We start from the raw sequence: 16174 nt of genomic DNA on the forward strand, positions 1-16174 counted from the left end.
AGTATACAGTGTTCCTTCGGGAGGAGTGACAGAAACAGCATTGAAATGTGGGAGACCTCAGCAGAAAAACAAACCCTGGCAGTGTCTATGGAGGGAGCTGCTTGGTGGAAATGAAAACACCATGCGTGTGTACATACAGACAACCAGAAAAAAACACTTTAGAGTCACAAAAATGAGTTAAAAAATAGAAACAAAATTCTTATTTAAATCAGAAGCAGATACCTGCTTAATTGTGTAAAATACCAAATCAGAAGAAAAGTCTATTAAGACATCAAGTAACTAAAATACATAAAATAAACTACAGACTCTTTTGATGATTTTAAATAAAGTGGTTTGGGTTTTATTCTCCCTTTGGTTGTTTGGGAGTGTTACCATTTAAGGATAAGCTTTTCAAGTTCAATCTGTTTATTAGATTCCCAACATCAATCCTGAAAGTATTATTTTTCACATATGAGTAACCTTCCTTTTACGGCCCAGGGTGGCAATACATTTTCTTAAATCACATCAACAGAAGTTTTCGTACATTTTTAAAGGAAAAAGGGCATGTGGTGCACTGATTCTTCCATCCCTCCTCTAGGGTACATAACTTCCTGTGCCACGACCACAACCACTGCTACCCCATCCACAAATGCACCCGGAAGTCCATGCTGGTTTGGACTCCTCTGTCTCAGGGAAGATGATCTTGCCTGAGAACTCTGAGCCCCTTTCCACTGTGGCAAGACATTAACACAAGGAGAGGGTATGTGACCAGTGTCTGCTAAGGTGGCCTGTTCACTGTGCAGCAGCTGGATGGCTCTCTCCAGTAGAAATGATCCCATGTGGGGGTTATCCTAATTCCAGAGGAGCTTTGTAACAAGCTATAGTACAGAGAGACCTTCTCCTAACATCTAAGGGACCTCCCGCCCCAAAGAAACCACTCTGGGAGACACACACAAATAACAATGCTACCATGACTGATAACAAGAGACCCCTAAGCTTGTAGCACTATGAATACCCTCAGGAGTAGTAAACCTTTATCCTTAAGGCTTTAATTCATCCTGCCAACAGTTCAGTCATTTAAGATAAAATCTGGGAAGCCAGGTGGTACGATCAAGGTGGATATTGTAGAGTTGCAACAACCAAGAGCATGACCATAGAATAATGACAAATTTTGCATGGTTCATAATCTGGTTCCAAAAGTGACTGCAAAGAAATGAAAGTATTTGGAGCAAAAGCAGTATGTTGGGACTAAAGTCTGCTATTTATTGGGCAAATCTGCAAAGCACTGTGCATCACATACATTAGTGCAATTGTTTCTCTTGGAAGCCCTATGAGGTAGGTATTATGTCCAGATCTTACAAAAAATACAACAGTTTCCGACAAATAAGGTGTTTGCCCATGATCACACTGCTAGGGAGAGAAGCCAAACCATAATGTGATCCTAATCTGTCTCACACAGCAGGATGAACTGATGGATTAGACTTATCTCCATGTATAAGAGACACTTAGTCTCAAAGAGAAGCAGAATCACTTCATTTTATAATCACATGTAGTATCAGTGCCATCGCTGTCTGAAAAAAGGTGTCTCTAAGTAATCTTGCAGTTTACTGATTCTGCTAAAATGTCCTCAGACGTGGCATTATCAGTGAAGCTGCCCAACAAGCAAAACACACAATGAAGTGGGACTTTACCTATATTTAGTGCAAATTACAGTTTTAGCACGTTAGCTTATGGCTATTTCCTGCATTGATACGTATGATAACATCAGGTTCAAAGTTATCGCTGATAGAAAACAACTATTCATCAATGACAGGTTAAATAAATTATGGTATATTCATCCAATAGAATCTTATCCAGCCAAAAAAGGAAACAGTTTCCTTATTCCTTACATACTGATATTCAATGGGGAGGGAAAAGGCCAGAGCAAAGTCTATGTATAGTTTATCATTTGTGTAAAAGCCCATGCACACATGGTTAGGCACAGAATCTTGTTGAATAGCGTACAGTGAACTGCTGGCAGTGCCGGGCTCCAGGAAGAGGATCTAGGAGCTAGAGGTGGAAGAGGCCCTTCATTCTAAATCACTTTTGTATCTTGACTCACGGGAAAAGTGACATAATCAAACATTTTTGTTTAATTTTTTCAAATGAACTAATTTGACAAATTACAATAATTTCTGATTGCAGCAAAAGAAGTTTTCTTTGAGAATCACTATGAAGTTATAATGTTGATACATTTCTTTTAATGTGAGAAGGCATAAAATTTCCTTTATGGACAACTTGTCATTTATCCATCATGTAATGTCAAATGCACCTATAATCCTTTAAAATAAGTATGATTCTTTTGAGGAAAAAGAGCCAGATCAAATGTATCATTAAGGAAAAACATGCATACTGGACTACGGAGAACAAAGGCCATTATTTTTTAATTCCCCAATTCCTGATGGAATTCTCAGAATATAGTTTCTTAGTTGATGAGTAGCAAATTGATTTACTGGTTAAATTAGCAACTATATATGTTAGTTATACTGAGAAGAGTATAAAATAAATGGATAATTCATAAGAAACTGGCTTCTAGATTTTAATTTTTTAATTTTAGTGACCTTGAAATAACAATTTAGTACCAAATGTTTAAACACCCATTATAACTGCTAACTTGTGAAGTCAGCATTATTTATATCTGATCAGCTATACAAAACTCATTAATTTTTCTTTTGAAAAGGGCAGTAAAAAAATCCCAAAGAATAAGGGAGAGACTACTAATTAAAGGTCATGTTTACTAATCTAGCACCATAATTCCAGTCTGAGGACCTCCCCAGCTGCGAGGAGGAAGGGAAGAGGTGAGGATGTTGGGAAAGTAAGCACAGTTCTTAACTTGTGGCCCCATTTGTGCTCGAAGCAAAGGCTGAGACTGGACAGAAGACAGAAGCTTTGGTTCAGGTGTAAAGGAGCCCTGGCGAAGAGCAGAGTCAGGATTTCCTGGAGCCAGTGCTGGAGATGGCCTCATGGACTAGGGGGTTTCTTCTTGGCATCCATGTCCTTTTTAATTTCTTCAAGTTTTTTAGCCAGGTTTGGCATCTTTAAAGAGAAAAGACATTGTTATAATTTCGCATCTAACGAATCAATATGCTTTGGCTTCTCTTCCTCCAAAGAAGGAAAAATTTGTTGTACAAATTTTTATTTTCCTCTGAAAGTGGCCTGTTAAACAGTGGTGTCTTTAACCTCCTGACTGCAACAAAAGGATTTCAGAAGTTGTCAGTTAAAGTATGATTCCCTTCCTGGAAGCCAGACCCTGATTTTGACTTTTATAGACTCACTTAGCCCCTCAATCCAGTGCCAAGTGAAAGTTGTACTTACAAACAATAAATGTGATACAGTTGGATACAATACCATAAGACTCAAATGAAAGTTGACAGAGGGAATTCCCTTTGTCACCCTAAAAGCTTCACTACAAAAGTTAGTATCATGTTTCATTCCTTGTCTCTTTAAAACAATCATTACCTTTCCAGAATCCCCATTCATAGGCAGTTTGCCACCTGTTTTTCCACTTCCCCATCTATAAAATGAGGCTAATAATGTCGCAAAACTCTGTCCTCCTTGAATGTGCAAAATGATACAGACCCACCTCCAAAATTCTGTCATCTCTACTCCTGAGTATGCGGACTGAAAAGATAATCCCATTAATTTTTAAATTTCCACTGATCACACCGTATGCCGTAGAACTATTAAGAATCTAACCTATTAGTCTGAGCTAACAAGCACAGCTCAGCATGACCATGAAACCATAAAGTGATGGGATTTTGCCCCCTTGTGGTGATATAGAGGACAGATAGGCTTCTGTGACTGGAAAATCTTTCTCCAAAATTCAAGACTTTCCCTCAGATCAATGGACCCCCATCTATGTTGGAAGGCTCACCTTACTTCAACAAAGACAGGTCACTATAAGTCAGTACATGGAATCATGGAGAAAGTAAATGGTCACTTACGTCATAATTTTGAGCCAGATACATTCCAACCAGGTTGCCAAAAGTAAATCCAATCTGAAAGAACAGAACAGGAAGAGTTACCCTGGATATTGAGCTCAGAACCAGCTGATACCAAGCCAAACTATAGCGACAATATTCTCCTAAGGAACTCAGGATAGTTAGAAGACCCCAGGGTCCAGTCTTGGGCTGGACAGAACAAAGTGTGAAGTTCACATCTTGCTTCTATAAAATAAACATAGAAATAACCTCCCAAAAGCTTAGAGACTATACCAAAAGAATGGGAGCACTAACAAATCAACCCTAAATTCTCCTTATCCCCTCAGCACCTCCATAAACACTTGATTGTAAATTCTAGAAACCCAAATTAAAGTTCTGCTTAAAAAAATGTTTTTATTGATTTCAGAGAGAAGGGAAAGGGAGAGATAGAAACATCAAATATGAGAGAGAATCACTGACCGGCTTCCTCCTACACACTCCCTACTGGCGTGATCAGGCCCGCGCCCTGAGCGGGAACCACGACCTCCTGGTTCATAAGTTGATACTCAACCACTGGGCCACACCAGCCAAGCAAAGTTCTGCTTTTTGTTGTTAAAAGCTGCAATTGTTTTTCTTTTTCTTTTCCTTTTTTTTAATCAGTATTGTTATTCCTCATTGTTAGGTCCCAGCCAAGAGTTTAAGAAATTTTATTGCATTTTCTCACAGCGGGCTGAGACCAGTGTGTCATGTCAGCCCCGAGGGGGTGGTTAGGTTGTCTTATAAAGGGTAAAAATATGCAATATAGAGTCAGGATGGGAGTGTAAGAGTCAGCCAAGCAGATGGGAAAGCAGGAGCTGGTCAAGGGAGGCAAGGGAGGAGAGTGCACAGGTCAGTCAGGCAGAGGGGAGTTGTTCTTATCTTGCTTCTGCAGGCACTGGCTATCTGCCTCAAGCTACGGGAAAAAACTTTTAACAATACTAGCGGCCAGGTGCATGAAAATTCGTGCACTGGGGGTGGGGGGATTCCCTTAGCCCAGCCTGTCCCCTCTCACAGTCCAGGAGCCCTCAGGAGATGTCCTACTGACAGGGAGCGGGCGTAAGCCACAGTCTGGCCTCCCTCTGCGGGAGGCGACTGGGCCGATCAGGGGAAGGTACCGCCCTCATCACCCTGCCTCTGCTGCCACTGCTGGCTGCTGCAGCTGCCTGCCTTGTCTGGAAGGACATCTGGCTATCCGGTCTAATTAGCATATTACGCCTTTATTATTATAGATATATTTCAGAAAATATATCCAAGCAGGAGAGATTAAGAGTCATTCACCCTAACACTCATGACATCAAATAAAAAGTATTCAATTTTTAAAAAGTGTTCCGTTAAATCATAGGATTTCAGAAAATGAAGGAACTTTCACAGTTCAAAAACATGAGGCCCAGCTGAGCTGGCGTGACTCAGTAATTGAGCATATACCTATGAACCAAGAGGTCATGGTTCGATTCCTGGTCAAGGCATATGCCTGAGTGGTGGGCTCCGATCTCCATTATGGGGCACTCAGGAGGTAGCCAATCAATAATTCTCTCTCATCACTGAAGTTTCTCTCTCCCTTCCTCTTTGAAATCAATAAAAACATTTTTAAAACTTTTTAAAAACAAACAAGCATGAGGCCCAGGATAGTAAAGTGACTTGTCAGAATCATTCACAACAAAGAACACAGGACAACCTAAATTAAATACAAATACACACTCAAAAACTGAAATACATGATGATAGAAAAGAATGGACATACGTACCACCGAGAGAGCATAGGGCTTGACATTCTGCCATGGGAGGCGTCAAATGGAAAAGCCACTTAAGACCTGCAGGGAACACAGGTCCCCTAACCAGCGCTTACTCAGTGACAAGACAGAAAGGCACATGTTTGAGAGAACTACCATGTTTCCCTGAAAATAAGACATCCTCCGAAAATAAGACCTACTTACAGGTTTCCTTCTGAGTGAAATATAAGGCATCCCCCGGAAAATAAGGCCCCCCTAAGCTAAACATGAGAAATTTGGTCCACTGATTCTGAAAGAAATGGAGTCACAAGAAATTCACCAGGAAGCCAAAACTGGTTTGGCTCAGTGGATAGAGCGTCGGTCTGCGGACTGAAGGGTCCCAGGTTCGGTTCTGGTCAAGGGCATGTACCTTGGTTGCAGGCACATCCCCATTAGGGGGTGTGCAAGAGGCAGCTGGTCAATAGTTCTCTCTCATTGACGTTTCTGGCTCTCTATCCCTCTCTCCTCCTCTCTGTAAAAAAAAAAAAAAAAAAAAAAAAAAAAAAAAAAAAAAAAAATCAATAAAATATATTTAAAAAAAAAAGAAAGAAAGAAATTCACCAGGAAATTCAGGAATTGGATTGTTATGATGATGTTCCAGAGATGATGACATGATTGTCATTGAATAAATGAGTAAATTCTTGATACTGTAGGATTCACAGTTTGTCTGGTTTGTGTTGACAACTACTGTACTACCTATACAGGTGATAAATTTCCTTTATTTTCATTTAACAATAAATGTGAACCGTATTCTTCTTCATGGAAAAATAAGACATCCCCTGAAAATAAGACCTAGCACATCTTTGGGAGCAAAAATTAATATAACACACTGTCTTTTTTTTTCGGGGAAACAGGGTACAAATGCTTATCTTGTTGGGTGACTACTTTCCCGAACAAAAGTGCTTCATGAAAATTTAAAGCATTCCCTTCACTCCAAAAGAGCCAACACTCATTAAGCTTCAGGATTTAATGATGATCTTTAATTCCCTGCCTTTCTGCCAATAATTAATCATCTCCAACTGGACACCTAATTTCTAATTTCATAAATCTGAACTGGCATCTGATGCCGCGCCCCCCACCCCCCATAATTTTCTTTAATCAGAGTTGTTCCTATTCACACAGCAGAGGTGAACTTAGAAAAACAAAGTGTGACACTTAAGGTCATCTGTGATACATGCAGTGGTCTAACCTTGAATTCAAGTTGGATATGGGAACAGAATACAGCAGGGTTCTTACTAAACTTTAGGCTTACCTAACTTTAAACACCAAAAGCATAATTTAAATTAGTTAGTAAATTAAGCACAAAAAAGAACAGGAAGAATTACCCTGGATATTGAGCTCAGAACCAGCTGATACCAAGCCAAACTATAGCGACAATATTCTCCTAAGGAACTCAGGATAGTTAGAATACCATCAAGAGTGAGAAGTCAAGCCACAGAATGGAATATAATATTTTTAAATCATGTCTCTGATAAGGGATTTGTATACAGAATATATGAGATTCTTATGACTGAATGATAAAAAGAAAAATTACCCAATTTTAAAATGGGCAATGAATTTGAATAGACCCTTCTCCAAAGAAGACATACAAATAAATGGCCAACAAGAAAATAAAAAGATGTTCAACATTATTATTCATTAAGAAAATGTAAATCAAAACCACAGTGAGGTGCCATGACACACCCACTAGATGACTTTCACTGAAAAGATGAACAAGTGTGGGCAAGGATGTGGAGAAATTGGAACCTCCATGCATTGATGGTGGGAATGTAACATGGTGCAGCCACTGTGTAAAACAGTCGGGCAATTCACACACAGTTACCATATGATGCTGTAATTCCACTTTACAGCATATACCAAGAGGACAGAAACATACATCCACACAAAAACTTGTATATAAATGTTCACAGCAAAATTATTCACAGTAGCCAAAAGGTGGGAATAACCCAAATGTCCATCAACTGGGGAATGGATTAACAAGATGTGGTATATCCATACAATGTAATATTAATCGGCCATAAAACAAAATGAAGTTCTGATTCATACTACATGGATAAACCTTGAAAACATTATGCTAAATGAAAAGCAGTCAGAAAAGATCATGTATTGCATGATAGTCAAATCCATAGACACACAAAATAAATTAGCAGTTGTCCAGGGCTGGGGGAGAGAAGGCGAAAGATAAATGAATGCTAATAGATGTGTGGTTTATTTTAGAAGCAATAAAATGTTGGATAAAAAATCAGATAGTAGTGATGGTTGCACAACTCTGAACAACTTAAAAACCATTGATTCTACACTTGAGATGGGTGAATTGTAAGATGTAAAATATACTTCAAAACTATAAAAAAATTCAGTAAGATTTGGTAAAATATCAGCTATTGGGATAAAACTGAGGAAATCAAAGACAACTTGAAGGTTTCCAGGTTAGATAAATGTTTTAAAAGAGTAGAAATGTCAGATTGAAGAAACGAGGACCACTCAGATAAATGGCTGGCTTTGCATATAAGAGTTCCAAGGAAAATACTGTCAGTTCTTATGGGTGGACACATAAGCAGGTTAATCACAACACTGTATTTATTAACATAAGCACTAAGTCAAAAAGAAGAGAGCCAATCCAGAGCAATCTGACATCTGATCATTTGCTGCTCAACCCCTTCCCCAATCAAAAAGTTGTTATGTGCTCAGCTGGTGTGGCTCAGCTCAACCACTTCCACCCAGGAACCAAGAGGTTGCTGGTTCGATTCCTGGTTCAGGGCACATACACAGGTTGTAGCCTTGATTCCCAGTAGGGGGTGTGCAGGAGGCAGCCAATCAATGATTCTCTCTCATCAATGTTTCCACCTCTCTATCCCTCTCTCTCTCAAAAAAAAATTTTTTTCCAATAAAAACAAATTAGAAAAAGAAAGTTGCCGAGCCAGCGTGGCTCAGTGAAACCAGGAGATCTCATGAGCCAGGAGATCATGGTTCGATTCCCGGTCAGGGTATATGCCCAGGTTGCTGACTCAATCCCGTATGGGACATGCAGGAGGCAGCCAATCGATGATTGTCTCTCATCATTGATGTTTCTATCTCTCTCTCCCTCTCCCTTCCTCTCTGAAATTAATTTTTATATATATTTAAGTTGTTAAGTGTGTAAATCAGCAAATGAAGTTATAATTTTTATCTTGGGACAGCTCCTGGCAACAACCCAGAATGAATACTACTTGACAGATCTGAAATATGACTCATCAAATTGTATTTTCAAAAAGTACACACCCAACCAAGTTATGACAGAATTATGAACCATCTTATATTTACTAAGAACAGTTTAAGAAATCTAAAAATAGTTGTTGTTTTTTATTTAGCAAATGTAGCTACAAGTAGCATTTAAAAGGATACCTTAAAAGTTTTATAGTATCAGGTGAGAAAAGCTACACAATGACAAGAAAACCAAAAATAGACATTATCTAACAACAAAGATAAATTGATCATTTTCTCAATTTAGTTTCAGTCACTGTTGTCAGAAGACCTCTCCATTTACGAGGCAGGAAAACTTCATCCTTTTTTTGTGCCTTAGTCTTTAACCACTGAAGATTTTATATCAATATCAGATGTGTTTAACAACTGCTTCAAGTTAGAAAATATCAACCTACGTTTTGTACATTAAATAAAAAGCTGCTAAGGATATAACCTGTATTCCTTCTACTACCACCAGAGAAGCACATTTTTAATATATAAGCTAGGGTTTATATTCAATAATTTTCCTTAGAGAATGGAGGGGGGTGGGGGGAAGCTGTTAATTAGTTACTGAGCTAGTACATTAAATAGTGACATTCATTAAAAGTTGGACAATAACACTTTAGAAAGAGGTGCATCAGGTAGAACTGGTTTGCCTGTTCACAAAGAAGCTGACTTAAATATTCAAATACCTTACAAATATCTGAGAGTAGTCATCAGGCAAAAGAGGAATATTTAATTAAATAAATTAAATCAATCACAAAGTACTAAGTGCCATGTGCTTGGGAAATCAAAGTGCAAGGCATGTATATGGCTTCCTCCCATGGAATGTATGATCTATTCTAGGAAGACAAGACTAAACTACATGAAGGTGCAGTGAACAAAACGGCATGTCACCACATGATGGTCTGAATGTGCCACATGGTTAAGTGCTTTGTAAGTCATTTTAATGTATTCAAGAAGAAAAACCCTATGATCACCAGGTGAGGAAAGAGCATGCTACAAGTCAGCAGCCAATCACAAGAAAAACTTAAACTAGAATTAGAAGAGGAATCTTAGAAAATATCAAACACAAACATCACATCAAAACCGGAGAAACAGTTCCACTACAAGGAGAAACCAAAGTAGGATATCCACTCTTATTACTTCTGCTGGAAGCCCTAACTTGAGAAGGGAAGAGAAATAAAAATAAGAACACAAAACTGTCATTTTTGCCTTCACTGGAAATATGACTGCCTTCACAGTATGGCCTTCCCTGATTCACTTCCAAATGAATCTATAGACAAACTACTGGAGCTAAAAGTCAAGATTGCTAGACACAAAAATAATAGCATTTCCATGCATAAGCAACAATGTGAAAATGTAATTTTAAAATGAATGCCACTAACAAAACAAAACAAAAAAAACCTCAAAAGTACCTAGAAATTAATATAACAAACCAGGGGCAAGACTATTACTTAGAAGATTGTTTTTTAATGATAAAAGACATGTATGATCTAAGCAAATTGAGAGATGGATCAGAACAGTGTATAGATTTCAAAAACTTAAAGTCATCAAGAAGGCTTGTGAAAAAAGGGTTGGGCCATTAAGAGTATTTGGGAAGGCAAAAAAGAGGACGGGGGGGTGGGGGGGACACATGTGGGAAAATATGAAGACCCGATGGCCCATAGGTTAAGTTTAGCCTAGCCAATCTAATACAGAGATGTACACTGCCAGGCAGTGGGAAAGGAAAATGGGGCCAGATAAGCAAATCTTGAAAATCAAGTAAAAGTGCTTACGATCTGATGTGGGAGGACACAGGTATCATGGACAGTTTCTGAGCATGTGAATAAAGCATAAATTTTGGATAATCACTGACAGCTGCAAGAGAGGACAGAGCCAAGGGCATCAAGGGAAACACACACAGAATCAGAGGCAGCAGCCTCGCTTTTTTCTGTGGCTGATGAGAGCATATAAGGAGTGGCATGTCTTAAAAAGATTTCAAAACTGGAATATTCAGATAAGGATAACTTTATCAGCATAAACCTGACATCATAAAGAATGGGTGAAAGAAACAGATGTTTAGCCTAAGGACTGATGGTGGAAGTGTGGGATAGAGAGTGAGAAATACCAACGTAATGCTCTTCAAACATGCAAAGGGTTGTCATGTAGATTAGAATTGCTCTTTAACATCCAGGAGTAAAACTAAGTAAGGAGATGTTAACCAAAAATGAAAGCAATTACCTGAGAAGCAGTAAACCTGCAGTAACTGGAGGTGGCTAACAGTAAGCTGAATACCATCTTTTTTTAAAAATATATATTTTATTGATTTTTTTTTTTTACCGAGAGGGATAGAGAGTTAGAAACATCAATGAGAGAGAAACATCGATCAGCTGCCTCTTGCACACCCACTACTGGGGATGTGCCCACAACCAAGGTACATGCCCTTGACCAGAATCGAACCTGGGACTTTTCAGTCCACAGGCCCATGCTCTATTCACTGAGCCAAACCGGTTTCGACTGAATAGCATCTTTGTAGTGGAGATGGAAGCATCAGACTGGAGAACCTAAACTAACTCTCCCAACTCAAAACCTACATTTCTACACCCGCTAGGCTAGAGTAGCTAGTCCAAAGGTAGAGTAAAAATGACCTGCTCTACGAACTTGGCAGTGGGAACATGAATTCAGAACTTTTCTTAAGGTGAGAAATATAGTCAATGGCTTAAAACAATACCTACACCTACTGTGTGCTTACTATGTGCAAGGTAGCATTCTAACTCTTTCATGAATTAACTCATGCTCTTCAACAACTTTACAAAGCAGATACAATTATTGTCCAGTTTATGTTGGGGAAACTGAGGCATAGGTCACTTAAGTAACTTGCCCAAGATTATATTGCAGATAAATATGTGACAGGCATAGCAGCCAGAGTCTGAGGTGGGGAACCTTTTCTCTGCCAAGAGCCACTTGGATATTTATAACATTATTCATGGGCAAAATTATCAAGTTAAAAATTAGCCTGCCATATTTGGTCAAACATTTAACTAACTCACTCTTTTTTTTAAAATATATTTTATTGATTTTTTTTTTTTTTCTTACAGAGAAGAAGAGAGAGGGATAGACAGAAGCATCGATGAGAGAGAATCATCGATCAGCTGCCTCTTGCACACCCCCTACTGGGGATGTGCCCGCAACCAAGGTACATGCTCTTGACCGGAATCGAACCTGGGACCTTTCAATCCCCAGGCTAACGCTCTATCCACTGAGCCAAACTGGCTTCGGCAACTAACTCACTCTTAATGCTTTGGCAGGGCCAGACCAAACGATTTTGAGGGCCTTATACGGCCCTAGGGCCAGATGTTCCCCACCCCTAAGCTGGATGATATGGAGAATGAAGGAGGGAAATAAATAAAAGATTATGTCAATATTTCAAATTTTAGAAAGCCAGGACCAGGGAACAAAGAAGAAAGTTGGGTGCGGTTTGCAGGGTGAGGAACCGGTGATGGGTCCAGACGTGTTGAGTCTGATAGAGGATATGACAAGAGATGTTCGCTAAGCAGCTGACGACAGGCAACTGGAACTCAAGAGTAAAGGACTCAAGGCAGTTTTGCAAGCTGTCAGTACAGAGGTGCAGGTGACAAGGAGCACACCCCCTAAGGGTGGATTTGAGAGAAGAGCAGAGTCAGGGATTGAGCCTTGAGAAACACCCAGTACCAGAAGGGAACAGCAGCCAGGACAAACAGGCGAGAGCAGACAAGGACCTTTACCCACGGGTATCCCAAGCACTGATCCCCTCTGGCCCCAGCAGCGCCCATCATGTCAGGCTTCTCTTCAAAGCTTCAAGCTTCCTTACAACAACTGTAGCTAAATTATACTGCAGCCAAGGAAGCTACGGGAGTAACAGGGAGGAGAATCCTGCAGAGCGAGCTCTCAGATTGGGATGATGGGCCAGGATTTTCACCCAAGGAGGAATAAACAGTTTATAAGCAACCCAATCCCATGTCCAAACAGAGTCCCAGAAAATGACGAATGCAGGAACCATCTTGGAGCGTTCCAGAATGTGTGATGACGGTGCCCACATTAACTTGTGACTGCCCCGGCACTGCCAAAACTTTTCCCTTCACCTACCCTTCTGAGGGTAAACTGATCTCCATTTCCGAGAAGGAATGAAATCAGAACTAGATACCTTGTCAAAGAGAGACGGAACCTGTCTGAGTCCTTAGTAAGTGTCATTGCTTTGATACTTGAATGTATGAACTCTTGTTCAATCCTCACAAAAAAAAGCCACGAGACAGGTTTCCGTTTTCGGACGTAGAAACTGCAGCAGGGAAAAACTTAAACAAGCAGCCCACGTTCCCACAGCTGAAAAAGGATGCAGCCAGGGTGTAAGCCCGGGGGGGTCTGACCTCAGCAACACGAGGACATGATGGCTGCTCACAGGTTAAAAGCCAGAGGGGATCTCAGGGATCGCTGACCTCGGCCCCACTGTTTTATAGATGAAATGGCTAAAAGCAGAAAGACTTGCCCAAGTTCAGGCCTGGGGACTGACTCACTGGGCAGAAGCAGGATCAAGGTGAAAAGTAATTCTACCCACGAATTTCAACAGCCGCGCTTGCAGAGCCAGAGGAGCAGCCCTGTCTTAGTTGGAGACAACTTATGTCAAGGACACGCCCTCCTTCTGGCCTAGAGAATTAAAAAAAAAAAAAAAAAATCAACTTCCCAATCTCTTTGGTAAAGAACATAACCTCAGAGGAAGCCTCTCACCCCCAGAGAACCAGATTCCCGCGGACCACCTGGACTCTATGACAATGCCTGCCTCTCATTAGAGGCTGCAAGCATTGCGTTTTCAAAGCGCCAAGGTTTGGAAGAAAGGCTCTCGCTTGGAAACCTGACAGGCAAAACCTTCCCCGGGCAATCTGAAACACACCGAGCTCCGCCAGGAAACCCGTTTCTAACTGAAGTAAAGCAGCCTGAGTTTGCTCCTGGGCCCACTCGTGCATTTGGAAGAACCGCCTTAGACCGGAGCCTGCCGCCCGCAGTCCGGGCTGACACGCCCGCGCGCCTCGCGAGGAATTCGGTGTATCCCGGCCTCCCGCCCCCTGAGGAACGCCAGGAGCAGGCCTCCAGGCGGGCTGGGGTTCGTGTCCCTGTCGGGGCGGGAGAGCATGACGGGGGACGGTCCCGAAAAGTCCCGAGGACACAAACGCGGCCGCAGATGGCCCCGGGCGCGCAGGGCGCGGCGCACAGCACGCAGCTCTCCCAGCGCATCTTCGGGCTAGAAAGGCTCAGACACCCGCCGAGGGGAGCGCGGCGGCCACAGCCCTGCAGCCCACCCCGAGGCCACGGGAGGCGCCGCGGGGCCCGCGCCCCGCCGCCGGCCCCCCCAGGCCCGGAGCCGAGCCCCCGGCCCGCGGCTCGCAGCTCCACTCACCAGGAACTGGAGCATGATGTCAGCGAAGACGGCGCGAAGGGCGGGAGTAGCTCCGTGGGCTGTTCCTCTCCAGCCTCCCCGGAGCGAGGGGCGGAACCCGCCGTCGGCTTCCGGGTCACCCCCCTCTCGCCCCGCCTTCCTCGCCTTGCCTCACCCGGAAGCCGCTCGCGGTGCCCGGACGCCCCCTGGCGGAGCTCCTGGGAATTGCCGCCTGAATTGGGCTGACAGGCGAGAAAGCCAGCCAGAAGCAAGTCCCCAAATCCCCAAGTGGGGCTGGACAGTTTTGAACATTCAGAATCCAAGACCCCAAACCCGGAATCGCTGGGGCTATTACCAGAACCCCAGGGATTCTGATGCACAGCCAGGTTTAGATATTTCTTACCTTTATGGACCGCATGAGGCAGAGGTTCCCTTCCCAACGTGCAAAATAGAATTACTTTGTGGAGCTTTGCAACACAGGCCCATGAGGAATCTGTGGGAGAGGAGGAGGGCTGTCTTCTTCAGAAGTCCCGTCGGTGTGCTATGTAACTTGCCTTGCGCAGCACCTATGATAGAGGTTAGGTGCTTGAGTAGTTAAGATGGTGGATTTGGAGGCTGGCATAGCTAAGCCCAACTCATGGACGACTTTGCCCCTCCTGGCAGCCATGAACCAGTTCCTTAGGCTCTCTGAAGTTTGCTTCCCTTCTCTGCAAATGGGGCTGTTACCAGCTCCCTTGCTGAATTGTTGCAGGGATCAGATGAGACGATGTGAAGGATCAAAGCTGTTTGTCATATGTTTGGTTTGGACAGTGAGCTCTGGGAGATCCCATCCTCTGTCCACCGGGAGCTACACCCCTATATCCTGTGGGCCCACCATCTGCTCCTGGTATTCCTATTCCTTTATAATCTTCATCAACACATACACACATGAGACACCCTTTTCTCTTTGCATGTAGCCTTCTCAATTCACTATTGCTGCTACTGTAAGTAGAACTCTGATTCCAGATAACAACCAAATCATTTGAACGTTAACCATATGGGAGTGTATTATAAAGTGGACAATGATGGGGAATAGGAAAGCTATCAGGAATTTAAGCATTTTCTCTCCATCTCTGCTTTTCTCCATATGTTTTCATTGTTCTCTTGGCCTTCGGTTTTTCCTGCTTTCTCCACTATGGCCACTGTAACACTTGAGCTTACTTATTAAGTGCTCCAACCAAGAGAAAGAGTGGATCGCTCTATCCTTAGCATTTTCAAATACTTGTAAACGTCTTGGCAGGTTGGTCTAGCTGGTGTCAGATGCTCCCAGGTCAATTATAATTAAAAAGGGCTGTGTCTCTGAACTGAAGTGGCCGCCTGCAGGGAGATGTGATAATGGCTATAATACACTCGACTTTCCGACATGTCAAGGAAAATCCTCATTCATTCCCCTCAAAGACTAAAATGCTAAAAATTAGTGCTATAAGTGGTAGACAGTAAATTAATTTCTAAATATAACAAAGGCAAAGCCTTTTTTAAAAAGATGCTTAAAAGCCATGGAACCTAGCCAGTGTGGCCTAGTGGTTGAGCATCTACCTACAAACCAGGAGGTCACAGTTTGTTTTTTGTCAGGGCACATGATGGGGTTTCGGGCATGCAGGAAGCAGCCAGTTAATGATTCTCTCTCATCACTGATGTTTCTATCTCTCCCTCTCCCTTCCTCGTTAAAATCAGTAAATATATATTTATGTTTAAAACTATGGGAATGTCATTATGAGATTAAAAGTAAAAGCAACACTTCAGAATTAAGAACTCATTTTCTGCTAGTACAACAGTCAAGAC

At 41.9% G+C, this 16174-nt stretch overlaps 1 protein-coding gene across 1 annotated transcript; it reads right to left on the reverse strand.

Moving 5' to 3' along the window:
• Nucleotides 1-308: 308 nt before the first annotated feature.
• STMP1 (short transmembrane mitochondrial protein 1) lies at nucleotides 309-14503 on the reverse strand. The gene is made up of 3 exons (XM_084896612.1): nucleotides 14375-14503; nucleotides 3963-4016; nucleotides 309-3054 (listed from the first exon to the last, which is right to left on the reverse strand). The coding sequence occupies exons 1-3, from the start codon at nucleotides 14387-14389 to the stop codon at nucleotides 2980-2982; spliced, it is 144 nt and encodes a 47-aa protein (XP_084752738.1). The 5' UTR covers nucleotides 14390-14503; the 3' UTR covers nucleotides 309-2979.
• Between the last annotated feature and the right edge of the window lie 1671 nt (nucleotides 14504-16174).

The sequence above is a fragment of the Pipistrellus hanaki genome (genome assembly GCF_964339955.1).
Source record: "Pipistrellus hanaki genome assembly, chromosome: 10".
Lineage (NCBI taxonomy): Eukaryota > Metazoa > Chordata > Mammalia > Chiroptera > Vespertilionidae > Pipistrellus > Pipistrellus hanaki.

Excerpts from the sequence above, each read along its gene's own strand:
- STMP1 (XM_084896612.1), bottom strand. Across the intron at positions 3,055-3,962 it reads ATCTGGCTCAAAATTATGAC|ATGCCAAACCTGGCTAAAAA; the intron begins GTAAGTGACCAT and ends TTCTCTTTAAAG.